Source organism: Anguilla anguilla, chromosome 8 (assembly GCF_013347855.1).
Source record: "Anguilla anguilla isolate fAngAng1 chromosome 8, fAngAng1.pri, whole genome shotgun sequence".
NCBI lineage: Eukaryota > Metazoa > Chordata > Actinopteri > Anguilliformes > Anguillidae > Anguilla > Anguilla anguilla.
This window is the reverse complement of record NC_049208.1, coordinates 3,348,473-3,360,995: the sequence shown is the minus strand read 5'-3', so window position 1 is coordinate 3,360,995 and position 12,523 is coordinate 3,348,473. Positions and strand designations below refer to the sequence as shown.

Below are 12,523 nucleotides of genomic sequence, written 5' to 3'. Positions count from 1 at the left end.
TAGAGGTGCTTTCTGAAAGGAACTATATAGCAGGGGTTTCCAACTCCATTTCTGTAGAGACTTTGTTTAACAATCAGGGGGGATTGTGTTACTAGGCTTGTGTTACAGTTTTAAGGTTTTTAATTGTGTCTCTAATAGTAATAGTAAATGTTTGATTCTGGGGTGGTTATTAATGCTTATTAATGATTATACAATGACCAATTTAATAAAAATATTTTATGTCAGTTCCAAGGGTGGCAACAGGGTGGTGCGGGGCGGGGCTGGGTTTTGCCAACCCCTAGCCTCAGTCTTGCCCAACCAATTAGAAAATGGGAAAAAGAAAGTCAGCTTTGTCATCTAGTCAATTGTAAAATAAATAAATCCAATTTGAATACTAAACTGGCTAGTGCTGACCATATGCAATTTTCACTCATCGTGCAAAAAGCAAAGTCACTCAACAGAGTGCTGTTTTACCTCAGTTTTCATCAGACATGACACTTTTTGCAAAGACATTCAATAACCATAACCTCACCTATTAACTTTCAGTTTTGATCAATATCTTTTCATATTTAGGTTTGGGCTATTAAAAGCCTTGATCAAGATACTTGCTACCTAGCAGTTTCTAATCAGTCAGCTAGCAGAGCTACCTGGTAATACTGAGCTCTTTGTGAAAACTAGGGATGGGTACCAGTAATGGATTGATCGATTACATGTCAGATATGTACCTACTTGATCTTCTGATTTTCTCATAAAGGCTAGGCTACGCAAGGTACAACTAGGCTATGTGTTGGAACTTGGCTCCATTCATTAATTTACATTACATTACATTACATTACAGGCATTTGGCAGACGCTCTTATCCAGAGCGACATACGAAGTGTTTAACCGTAACCAGGGACAAGTGTGTTGAAAACCCTAGAAGGAAGTACAGTTCCAAGGGAGCGACCGCATAGTTTAACTTGGACCCTGTAGGTTAATCTGATCAACACAAACAAAAGCAGCAGCAAATTTACCGTACAGTGTGTAAAAAAGAAGACACTTTAAAATAGCGTATATTTCTTCATGTAATATGAACAGAATAAAGCAAAAATATATTTTGAAAAAAATGCATGTTTTAATTGCAATTTTGCTTTTTGGTGGTGCGCTGTTGCACAAGTGGGATAATGCATGAACAGCTGAGCGTTATGCAGTTTGAACGTTCTGCGCTGAGGAAAATTTCCAGAGGCGAATTTACTACCTCCGTCAACTGTAATGGAAACACAAAATATGCAATTCCACTGCAATGGAAATGTAAGGTAAGTATATACCCCAATAATACCCCAAACCCTACAGGCTACCACTGAGCAATGAAAGCATTTTTTCTGGTACCTCGACCAGGTTACCTAACATCAAAATGGTCTCGCAGCATGTTCGTTACCACAGATAGCTAGCAAGCCAACCACTGAACTGTACTAAAAATAGAGGCTAAATAATAAATGTAGTCAAGCTATAACTAGACCACAGTCATTCCTGGAAAATGAAGTTGACACTGTTGCAAATATGCTATTGTAACTGATAGCATGCTTACTCTTACAAATTTCCAATGTATTTATCGAGTCAGACCAACGTGCATTCATTTAGAAACTGTGATTGAACTTTTGCAGGTGCTACTTCATATCCTGGCATATATGGAAAAATAACGCAGCCAGAATTGAATATTCAGCCAAGCCGTTTTATACTGGTTTTGTGAGCATGCAACATTTCTTTGTAGGCCTGTAACATCTGAAGGGAGCTGTGTTTATTGACTTCATCATTACTGATAAACTGATGTGCGTTGTTATGCGTGCTTGAATTTCCTGTAGAGCAAGTGGCGCTGCCCGACCAAGACGCACCCTAAGGAAACGATTTGGAACGGAGCAAATAAATGTTATCACTTGATCTATGTGTTACCTGTCATGCAGATGTGCATGCACTTGTGGTTGTGTTGTTATTTTTAAATGGCTTTAAAAATTCTGTTCTGTTACATTCTAATTCTACTGAGAAGCATGATACAAAAATTTCCTAACTAACTTAGATGCTTGATTAATATATTTTTTATTAGCTAGTTTTATCTGTATTCGTTTCTGGACACTGCAGCAGCTTGTGAGACTGCTCCTCTCGTTATAATCACAATCGTCATTAGAATGCAGCCCTCTTTGTCAGCTGTAGCAACTGTAGCCTAATTCTCAGTTTTGCTAGCTCACTACATTCACAAAACCTTAAAAATGAACACTTTCCCTTTCGTTTTCATGGGAAAAAATCACCATGTTGTAGTATGGAAATGGAAGTAGATGAATCACTCAAACATTTTAAATGCCCTAATATATATATTTTAATTAGCGCTGTTTTGGCGATTTGCCAACAATTTGCGGCCGCGACATCTGAAGGGCTTCTCCAGGTCATCATTTTAATCAGATGTATTGTACCACTATAACAGTAGCTCTAGATTAAAAAAAAAAAAAAAGGTAGGCACGTAGCCTACGTAGCTCAACTGGAACAGGTTCCGCTTCGGCTCAAACACTGTTTATTTTCAGATAACGTTACATATTTATCATATTTATTTTTTACTTGTCCGATCAGACAACTGCATGAGGCATTCCACTTGTCCGAACAGAGTTAGGACCCGCCAGTTGTCATCACCGAATGATAGTTAACGCCAGTGCTTCAGATGGGCAGGAGCTGTCGGGACTTGTATGAGTACCGACTCTTCTTTTGATTACCAACATTAATTTATTTTAAACAGTATGTATTTTGAGGAGTAGGTACCGGCACTTATTTGGTCCAATTAAAACTTGTATGAGTACCGACTCTTCTTTTGATTACCATTACATTACATTACAGGCATTTAGCAGACGCTCTTATCCAGAGCACAACTTTTACATAGCATTTTACATTTATCCATTTATACAGCTGGATATCATTGTATCCATATATACAGCTGGATATATACTGAAGCAATTTCGGTTAAGTACCTTTCTCAAGGGTACAACGGCAGTGTCCTACCCGGGAATCGAACCTGCGACCTTTCGGTTACAAGGCTAGTGTCCTACCCACTGTGCTACACTCCGTCCTTACCAACATTAATTTATTTTAAACAGTATGTATTTTGAGGAGTAGGTACCGGCACTTATTTGGTCCAATTAAAACACAGGTTAACACTATGGTATTTTTGTAATATTTGAAGCGTCGCTACCTACCTTTTCCTTGTCTTTCGGTGGCTGAAGAAAAAAAAGTGACGCTTTGACAGACCGTGCGACATTCGCGCGCTGCAAGTCTTCCGACCGCCTCAGAAAGGTGCAAGCACGGAGCGCGCGGCCTAGGCTCTTTTGAAAATAAATATGTGGACGCGACAGTATGGATTTGAAAGCGCATTTAGGCAGAAATATTTTTGAAGTTTAACATTTTTTAATTTATGAATTTAATATATAGGCTATATACAGTATATATATATATATATATATACAGTATATATATATATATATATATATATATATATATATATATATATAATATAATTTTTTTTCTTTTTTTTTTTTATTATGGTGTGGCGGTAAGGATTTTTCCGTGGCGCCACGCCACGGCAAAACCTTACCAGCGGAAACGTTGACAGGCCTATTTTGCTTCAATATTTACAAACAATAGAAGGGTTAACAAACCTTTTATGGTTTTAAAGTACATCTAAAACAACTTTTTAGCTCTTGCAAACTGTTATTCCTTGTATCAAGAGCTCGACAGAGCTATAAGATAGATTTAGATATTTAAAAAAAAAAAACCTTTAAGAAGTCTCAAGAGGTTATGTTTGCATAGCCTTAAACTTTTTTGCCTTTGGCACTGTGATGAATACTCTGTCCTACACAAGCACAGACATGCTGAATGGCCCATTCTCATTATGGACTCGTATGCACTAGATGGGCTGTATGCTCGCTTCCTGATTTGATTTAACTTAAGACTCCAGCAGTAGCATTCTGAATGATTTGCAACTGTCCTAATGTGTTTTTAGGAAGCCAAGAGAGAAGTAACGCCTGCTCGTAATGAGTGCATTATTTTTTTGTTGTTTTTTGCGTTTCCTCGTGTGAGAACAGGTCTGATTTTAGCTTTGGTTCTCATATAATAAAAGGCAGTTTTGGTTACATTCCGCATATAGGGCTCAAAGCTCAGACCGCTGTCAATGTTAACATCTGGGCTTTTAGCTTGAGTTTTGATGTTCTGTGATAGTGCCTTAAATTGAGTCGTTATTTTCTCCCTGAGTAACTTAGGTGGTCTAAACAGCAATATGTCAGTTTTTCCCTAGTTTACCTGAAGGAAGGCATGCACCACCAAAGCATTAATGTCTGCGATATAGCTAGTATACTCTATCAATGGGGTAAGGGGCATTCATTATATGACAGGCATTTAGCAGATAAGAGGGGCTTGCGCAACTTTTTTTTTTTCATTCGGCGTGGCAAAGATATATTGTTGAATATCAGAGACATAAAAAATGGAAGCGTATGCATTAAATGCAGCGCGCTATATGTACAAATACATAATTGGAACGGTAATCACGTAGAAAGCTGTCGAACATAAGCGTGCGCCTGAGGATTGCGAGAGGATGCGCGTCTGGCTGCGCTCGCCCTGCCCTGCTTATGCGCAGCTACGCAGCAAACCTTGTGCCACTGATGCTCTCTGTGTTCCACAAGAGTAGCTTTCCAGTCCGTGCGGACAATTCAGAGTGACAAACCTTATCCCAGAGAGTTTGGCCGCGGAAATTAATCCCTTGCTTTCTGCTTTGCGAACACTACTTGTCATATCTTTGCTCTTACCGTTTCTTCTGGAAGTGTTATTTTCACGTTTTTCATAGTGAATGTGAAAAAAAAAACTTCGAAACAATCAGCCCATTTTGTGCCATCAAAGATTTATTCTCACGCAAATGAGGTTCGCCGAAGTTCATAGCAATTTTGTAAATAAACGTATTACATTTATAGCTACTCCTGGCATTATGGAATCGGGTAAGTTACTTTTTCAATTAAATTAATGTTTAACACATGGACTAATATTCTCATCCGCACACTAGTTTATTATAAGTATATCAATCATGTAAATGTACGGATAAATAACGTTGGAGAACCTTGTCTAATTTGGAAATATATAAACCCAATCTATGGTAATGTGTGCGCTATTATATTTCTGTCAACGCTGTTTGAAATGTATGTTTAATTTTGGAAAAAAAATAAATATAAAAACAATTTAAGTGAACAAGTGCAATTAAGACATTACTGTCCTACACTGGACCTTGAAACGCCATATACCTTAACGCGTGCGTTATTAAATTATTACCGAATCAATAATAGTGTTGGAGATTCTTAAAGTCTGTTGTATCACGTATACGAATTCCAGGAATTGTTTTAATGTACAATTAAACTGAACGTCTTTTTCCATCAAAGGACGTTATGGCATGCACTTATTGTACGTCCGCCAAATAAATGTAATATAATGTGATGTTATGGGCTACTAAAGTACGTGGGCCAGTAATCCAATAGTCTAATGCCAAATTATGTACTATTTCAGAAAAAACATTTTCATTACATTCTCAAACAGAAACCAGAAAATAACATTTTTTCAGATGACAGTATTGATGATATTTTTTAAAGACATGTATAGTGATGTGGAACCATGCCCCTGTTGAAAACTCCCATTAAGACCAGCTGGGATTCTAAGACGGTCTGGAATGGTTTACTGTGTTTTAACACTTCCAGCTGGTCATAGTTGGTCTGTGGCTGGACAAAGCTGGTAGAGTAAGCCGGTGGTAAAACTGCTTGATTAGTGACGTGTCGAAAACGCAGACTAAAGACTCATCTCTTCAGGCTGCAGCTCTCCCCACCCCTCCCTAGCCTATAGTTTAGCTCAATGTACCTAGTTAGGCTAATACGATCACGTTAGTTTTTATTTGGCAGGATTGTTTTTGTCTGATTCTGATTAGGCAAATGTGATTTCAGTGCTAGTTTGTACTTGGCAGCATTGTTTGTTTGTTTGCTGAACAGGTTACTCTACAGGGTTGGAGTCCTGATCTATGTGGTCACTTCTGGCACTACGATCTTTACTTCACTCTAGTATGTTTCTTTTGCACCTCTGCACCTTGAACTAATGCAATTGTTGTACGTCGCTCGGGATAAGAGCGTCTGCTAAATGCCTGTAATGTAATGTAATGAAAACACAGCGTAAACCCACTTGACCAGTTTAGGCTGGTTTGATGGAATCTTCAGCAGGGTTATTTACATATTCTGTGTGCACTGTATTATGAAAGTATGTCTGTTCATCTGTGGCCGTATGTGTATGTACTGATGTGCAAGACATTCTTTCTTTTTTGTTAAATCACTGATTAAATACATTTTTTTGCATCCCAGAAGTGTTTGCCACACATTGTCCAGTCTCTTTGGCAGGCATTATGTTTTTACATGTTTTTCACGGTGTCTTGTATTTAGTCCCTGGTGGCAATCCCAGCTATCATTTTAAGATGGATTCTAGCTTTCACTTGTTTTACAGAAAACCACACCACCATAAACACGTGCAAGAGGAGCCGCACTTTCTGAGGTGGACGAATAATTATTCAAAGAAGCCTTTCATTCATTTCTCACTCATTTTTCTGAATGGCCATCATGGTAATTGGTTTATTTCCATAAGAAGAATTTACAATTTCTTGGCAGTATTTTTTCATACCCAGCCTGTACAGTTAATTTTTTAGGATTTTTTTGTTGTTGCAGAAAGCAGCAAAAACCAACCATGTAATAAGTAAAGCAAAATAGATTTTTGATCATGCTATTTGATCAAAGTAAAATGAATACATTATTAGGACACTCTGGACATCAGAACGTAAAATACTTTTATTACATTTTAGTTAAATGTGGAAACGCTACATACTACTGCATTTGTAATTGTTGACATGTTTAATTGTTACAGGCTGTCACTATATGAAATGATTAAAGTGGATTATTCATTGGAGTTAGGGGTCAGGATTATATACCATCAGTTCATAATGCCCATCTTTAGCAGCATGTAATGTAATTAATAAAATATATTTCTATACATTTTTCACAGAGTATTCAACCAGTACATCTTACTCCAGTGCCTGTAAGATGCAGAAGCAACTTCTTGATCAAGACACTACTTCTCATTACTGCTTTTGCTATTTGTTTTTATTTGTATTTTTGTAGAACTTACAACTGGATGAGCCTAATGGTAATAGGCATTTAATTTCTTATTGTCAGCTTAGTTTGGAAATGCCACTTTGGCAAACAGAAGTCAGAACATATTAAAACTGTCAGTATCAAAGCTCATGTTAAGAAAACACCCTCACTGAATTTTTAATATTTAAAAATGTGTAGTTAGACTGCCTTTATCAGTAAAATTATGCTATTCAATTCACAAATCTAAAATACACAGGTGGAATAAATATAGCAAACATTCCAGTTCATATACCCAATTAATGTATCGGTTAATAATAATACAGAATAAATGGGCTATACAAAGTATAATGATGCATCTACACGGGTGTTGTTCTTGACTTATGCGATTAACATATGGGCATGCAGTTCTTGGGAAATGCAGCTTCACATAGTTTTTGCAAAACAAATCTGTGATTCCAAATGAGGTGTGGTTGTGTTTTTTTAACAGGACCCAGCTAAAAATCAATTCAGAGAGATGTCTGTGGATGACATAATGCGTTCGGTATGGGACGATCTCCCATCAGACGGCAACTTCAGCTCTATTGAAAGCTCTTCCAGTGGCCAGCACAGTGTGGTCAACCTGGAGCAGCCCGGAGCCCAGTACTGTGTGGGGGACAGCTTAATCGTGCTGGTGAACATGAAGGACCACAGGGGGAACCCAAAGGTGCATGGAGGCGACTTCATCCTGGCCCGAATCCACTCTCCCAATCTCCAGGCTTCTGCATCAGGAGAAGTTACTGACCTGCTCAATGGCTCCTACCGGGTGCGTTTCCGCCTGTTCTGGCCTGGAGACGTACTGGTGTCTGTGCTTCTCATGCACTCCTCAGAGGCTGTCGGGATCCTCAGGAGAATCAGTGCGCACAACTACGATAAGGTCATATACACCGGAACCTTCTACAGTGGGAACAAAACTGAGCAATCTCAGTGCGGCATCCGGCTGAAAGCAGACAAGCCTCTCTGCGAGTACAGGAAGAAGGAAGACGCGGAGTACTACGCCTGCGTCCGACCCGAAACCCTTCCCTGCAGCACCCTGAGGACCATGCGGTCCAGAAATGGCCCAATTTCTAACATGACCAGGGATGAGCGTTTGCTCCTCGGCCGGTAAGGCATGGTTTGTGCACGCTGCAAAACTTACAGCAGTGGTTGTCAAACTATCCTGGCAATCCGTGTGTGCTAGTTTTTATTTCAACCACAATCGCAATCTCAGAATTTTAACAAATAGTTTTTAAATAGATGCTTTTCATGTATTGAGCCATTTACCTTCTTAATCCTTTTGTGCACATGCCAAACCTGTTTGGGTTGTTTAAACACACTGATTCTAGGTAAGGTAAGGAAATTTGTATCATCTCCGAGGAGCAATTTGTTGCACAGCCAACAAACAATTCACACACAAACAAAAAAAAAGAATTACGTAATATTATTCAAAAAGCCAATAGCAGGGACAAATGAGTTCTTAAATCTATTGGTCCTGCATCTTGGCAGATTATATCTGCAACCAGATGGATTTTATATGTGTTCTTGTCTATTTCCATAGTATCCTTACTTTACATAAGTTCTACCGACTACAGAACTCCAATTTAGATTGGTCTCTTTTGAAAGGCATCAATTGCTGTGGAACTTTCCAGTTCTGTTTGGGGAAAATTAAAGAAATCTCTAGCTGTACTGGTATTGGAAATAATTTGAGAAAATATGCACCCACAGTCCCTTAGTGATCCAATGCTCTTAATCCATTGCTTACCACTTTCCCTGCAGGAAATACACTGGGATAAAAATGAACAGCAGCTTTGGCCCTGTGAAAGTCATCAGTTGTCCTGGTAGGTCACCTTACGTCGGTGGTCGTTTTACAACTCCAAACTTCCGAGTCCTTCATTGTTTGTCAGGGATTAGGGGGGTTGGACCCAGGCGCAGAGTTAAAAAAAAAAAAAACACGAAAGACTCCAAAAGGAAAATTCAAGCAAAGACTTTACTAAATAACAAACGGGGAACAAACAAAAGGCCAAACCAGGCAAAACCATAAACACAAAAAGATTCTTACGAACTGAAAAAAAAACAAAACTGAACACAGACAGGACAGAATACAGGCAGGACAGAATACACACAAGCAGGAAATGCAGGCAGAAACAAAGTCAGAAACACACAAGCAGGACCAAAGTAGGCAGAATACCAACATTCAGAAACGAACACAAGGAACCAACACCAAAGTCAAGCGGACAAAGAACTTAAATAGACAGGGGTAACAAGACACAGGTGAACTCAAAGAACAATCAAACCAGAAAAGGAGGGAATAACAAGACACAGGTGGGAACAATGATAGAATAATTAAAACCAATAATACAATTAACACAGGGAGGGAGAACAAACTGAAACACAAAACTGAAGTGCCGCCATCAGGCAGCCAAAAAGGGAAAAACAGAAACAGAAAATACAGAACCATGACAGTTTTGGTGGTCTACATAGTCCAGATATCTCAAATTTAGACTCATTGGTCCATAAAACCTTACTCCACAACTCAGGTGTCCAGTGTTTGGTGTACAAATGGAAATTTTCTTAGCTTTTATTTCCTTTTTTTGAAATGTAACTTGTTTGCTGATTGGAACGAAGATTTAAAAGTGGTAGTAGGCTGCACAAAAGATTCTGATAGCTTTGATATGTTGTAGTTAAGGCTTTTCTGTAATGTTCTGTTAAATATACATTTGTTTATGTTTTATGCACTATTGTCATGGGAAGATACAATTTAACCTGAATGCCTGATTGACTACAATTTGATTAAAATGAACAAAATGTTCTTCTTTGAATTTCACTCTACTGTTTGACATACTTTTGGAGGGTACTGCATATATACAATCATCTGATATTGAACAACAATAATGGAAGTACCCAAGGGCTATTTAGGTACCTAGATACTTATCCTCCACTACATTATATATAATATGGTAAAAGTAAACATCCATAGGTTAGACTGAACCACAGATCGGATGATTGTGCCTAGTGTGGGGTCTGATTCTGCCAACTCAAAGATTTGTTAATTTACTAGAAGGCCATGATAAGGTAATAAGGGTGCAACATTACAATACTGAAAATTGTTATTATGTCACTCTTGGGACCTGGGAATAGCCAGTTCAAAATCCAGGAATAGTTTTATGTCAGGTTAGAAAAGAGGCAAAGCTAACTTTCTCCAAATCCACAACTTTTATACCTGTACAAACCTGCCTGAATCTTTTCCTTCTCTCTTTCTATATCTTTTTCATTCCTTTAGCAGGGACCCACAGACCGACTGAAAAGTGTGTGACAGGGTTTGGAATGACGTCCCCTTCACCGAGCGGCTACTTCTTTAAAAACAGATGGTCTTCCTCCTCCTGCCGGACGAGCAACTTCTTCAGTGCGGACGCCATCAGCAGATGTCTGAAGGGAAGGAACCTGAAACTCATGGGAGACTCCACTGTGCGTCAGTGGCAAGAGACACTCATTAGAGTGCTAAAAGGTAATGCCAATATACAATGTCAGATACAACATCAGACATGCAAGTATTGCAGTTTGGAAGTTTGGAGAAACAAACGAGAGTGAGAGAGAGCTAGATTTTTTTTGGGGAAAAAAACAAAACATTTCACACCCTCCCCTTAGCTCTCCGTCCAAAGCCCTGCCCTCCAAACACATACAAGCATGCTGCCTGTCATCTGAGTACTGTACAGAGGACAAGAGCCTTGAAAAGTCAAATAGGGAGAAACGAAAGATGCATCATGCTCGCGTATGATGTGACGAAGAGGAAGCAAAGCTGACCAAGAACTGGCCCTAAAATTGACACTTGAGGCACGCCACAAAAATTGGAGCTGAACGTGATACAGTATGTCATCATCAATAGCTATACAAAATTGTCTAACTGAAAGAAGAGATGAAAATAAATGCAGAGAAACAGTAGTGATACAAACGTGTTCTAAGGAGGTCCAGAAAAATGCCTACTGTATCAAAGGGAGCACTGAGATCTAATAAAAACTAAAATAGAGGAATTAACAGCACCAGAGCATTAGTATTTCTGATAAGGTCATGGGCAATTTCAGTGCATTCTATTGAGCAGAAGCTAGACTGGAATTTTTCAAAAAGCTTATTTTTATGCTCATAAGGGTGGTAATTGTTTGGAGCTCATCTTTTCCAGAAACTTGGAGTGAAAGGGCAAAGGTCTTCTGAATGAAATGATGATGATATTAAAAGCAAAGAACCATTTATTCTGAACATGTGTTTATCATGACTATAATGACAGACAATACAATAGCCTGTCATAATGTAACATGTAAAGTTTAATATACCCGGAGGTTGTATTAACTTTCCGAACAATGTAATAAACTTCATGAATGGATAATTTAATAACTTTTCAGATGATGTGATGACTTCTTATCGAGTTGTTAAGATTTTATCAAATGGGTAACACATTTGTATGTATAGTGAGAGATCAGCAAATGGAGTGCATAAAGACTAATAGTAATCCTGTATGACATCCTGAGTGACACTATATTTAAAGGGGACACCTGGATTACCTAATGTATTCATTCTTCCTGATGTTTCGCTGTTTCAGGTCTGAAATATGTAAAACCATATGATACTCATTACTATGCCCTGGCTGCGGACCCACAAATGAACATCACTGTCCAGTGGAAGATGCACGGGCATCCTTTCGTCACTGGCTACAACGTGGTCAAAGATGCCGTGGGGTACGTTGCCAGAGAAGTAGACAGAGTAGCGGTTGGCGACGTGGTGGTCATTGGAGTGGGACAGCATTTTAGGCTCTTCCCTCTGGAGATCTTCGTCCAGAGGCTGATCAACATGCGTAAGGCCATCCTGAGACTCCATGAACGCAGCCCCCAGACCCTCGTCATCATCAAGCTGGAGAACACCAGGGAGTTTCGCTCAGAGATGACCCACATGAGTGACTGGTTTGGCCTTGTGCAGAACCTGGCTCAGAGGAAGGTGTTCAGAGACCTGAAGGTGGTGCTGGTAGACGCCTGGGACATGACAACAGCCGCCAACACCTTCGCCATCCACCCTAACAGCATTATTGTTTCCAATGAGATAGCCTTAGCTTTGTCACACCTCTGTAATGATTAATAGAGGTGCTTTCTGAAAGGAACTATATAGCAGGGGTTTCCAACTCCATTTCTGTAGAGACTTTGTTTAACAATCAGGGGGGATTGTGTTACTAGGCTTGTGTTACAGTTTTAAGGTTTTTAATTGTGTCTCTAATAGTAATAGTAAATGTTTGATTCTGGGGTGGTTATTAATGCTTATTAATGATTATACAATGACCAATTTAATAAAAATATTTTATGTCAGTTCCAA

The 12,523-nt window shown here is 38.9% G+C and overlaps 1 protein-coding gene across 1 annotated transcript; it reads left to right on the top strand.

Annotated features, from left to right (window-relative positions):
• Positions 1-6,569: 6,569 nt before the first annotated feature.
• On the top strand, positions 6,570-12,292 carry LOC118233450 (NXPE family member 2-like). Its single transcript, XM_035429236.1, has 6 exons — positions 6,570-6,631; positions 7,068-7,208; positions 7,644-8,296; positions 8,948-9,009; positions 10,452-10,676; positions 11,763-12,292. Exons 1-6 carry the CDS (start codon positions 6,620-6,622, stop codon positions 12,290-12,292), a joined length of 1,623 nt encoding a protein of 540 aa, XP_035285127.1. The 5' UTR covers positions 6,570-6,619.
• Positions 12,293-12,523: the final 231 nt, after the last annotated feature.

Coding starts and splice junctions, on each gene's coding strand:
- LOC118233450 (XM_035429236.1), top strand. Junction 7,209..7,643: donor ACAACTGGATGAGCCTAATG/GTAATAGGCATT, acceptor TTTTTTTAACAG/GACCCAGCTAAAAATCAATT. Junction 10,677..11,762: donor ACTCATTAGAGTGCTAAAAG/GTAATGCCAATA, acceptor TCGCTGTTTCAG/GTCTGAAATATGTAAAACCA.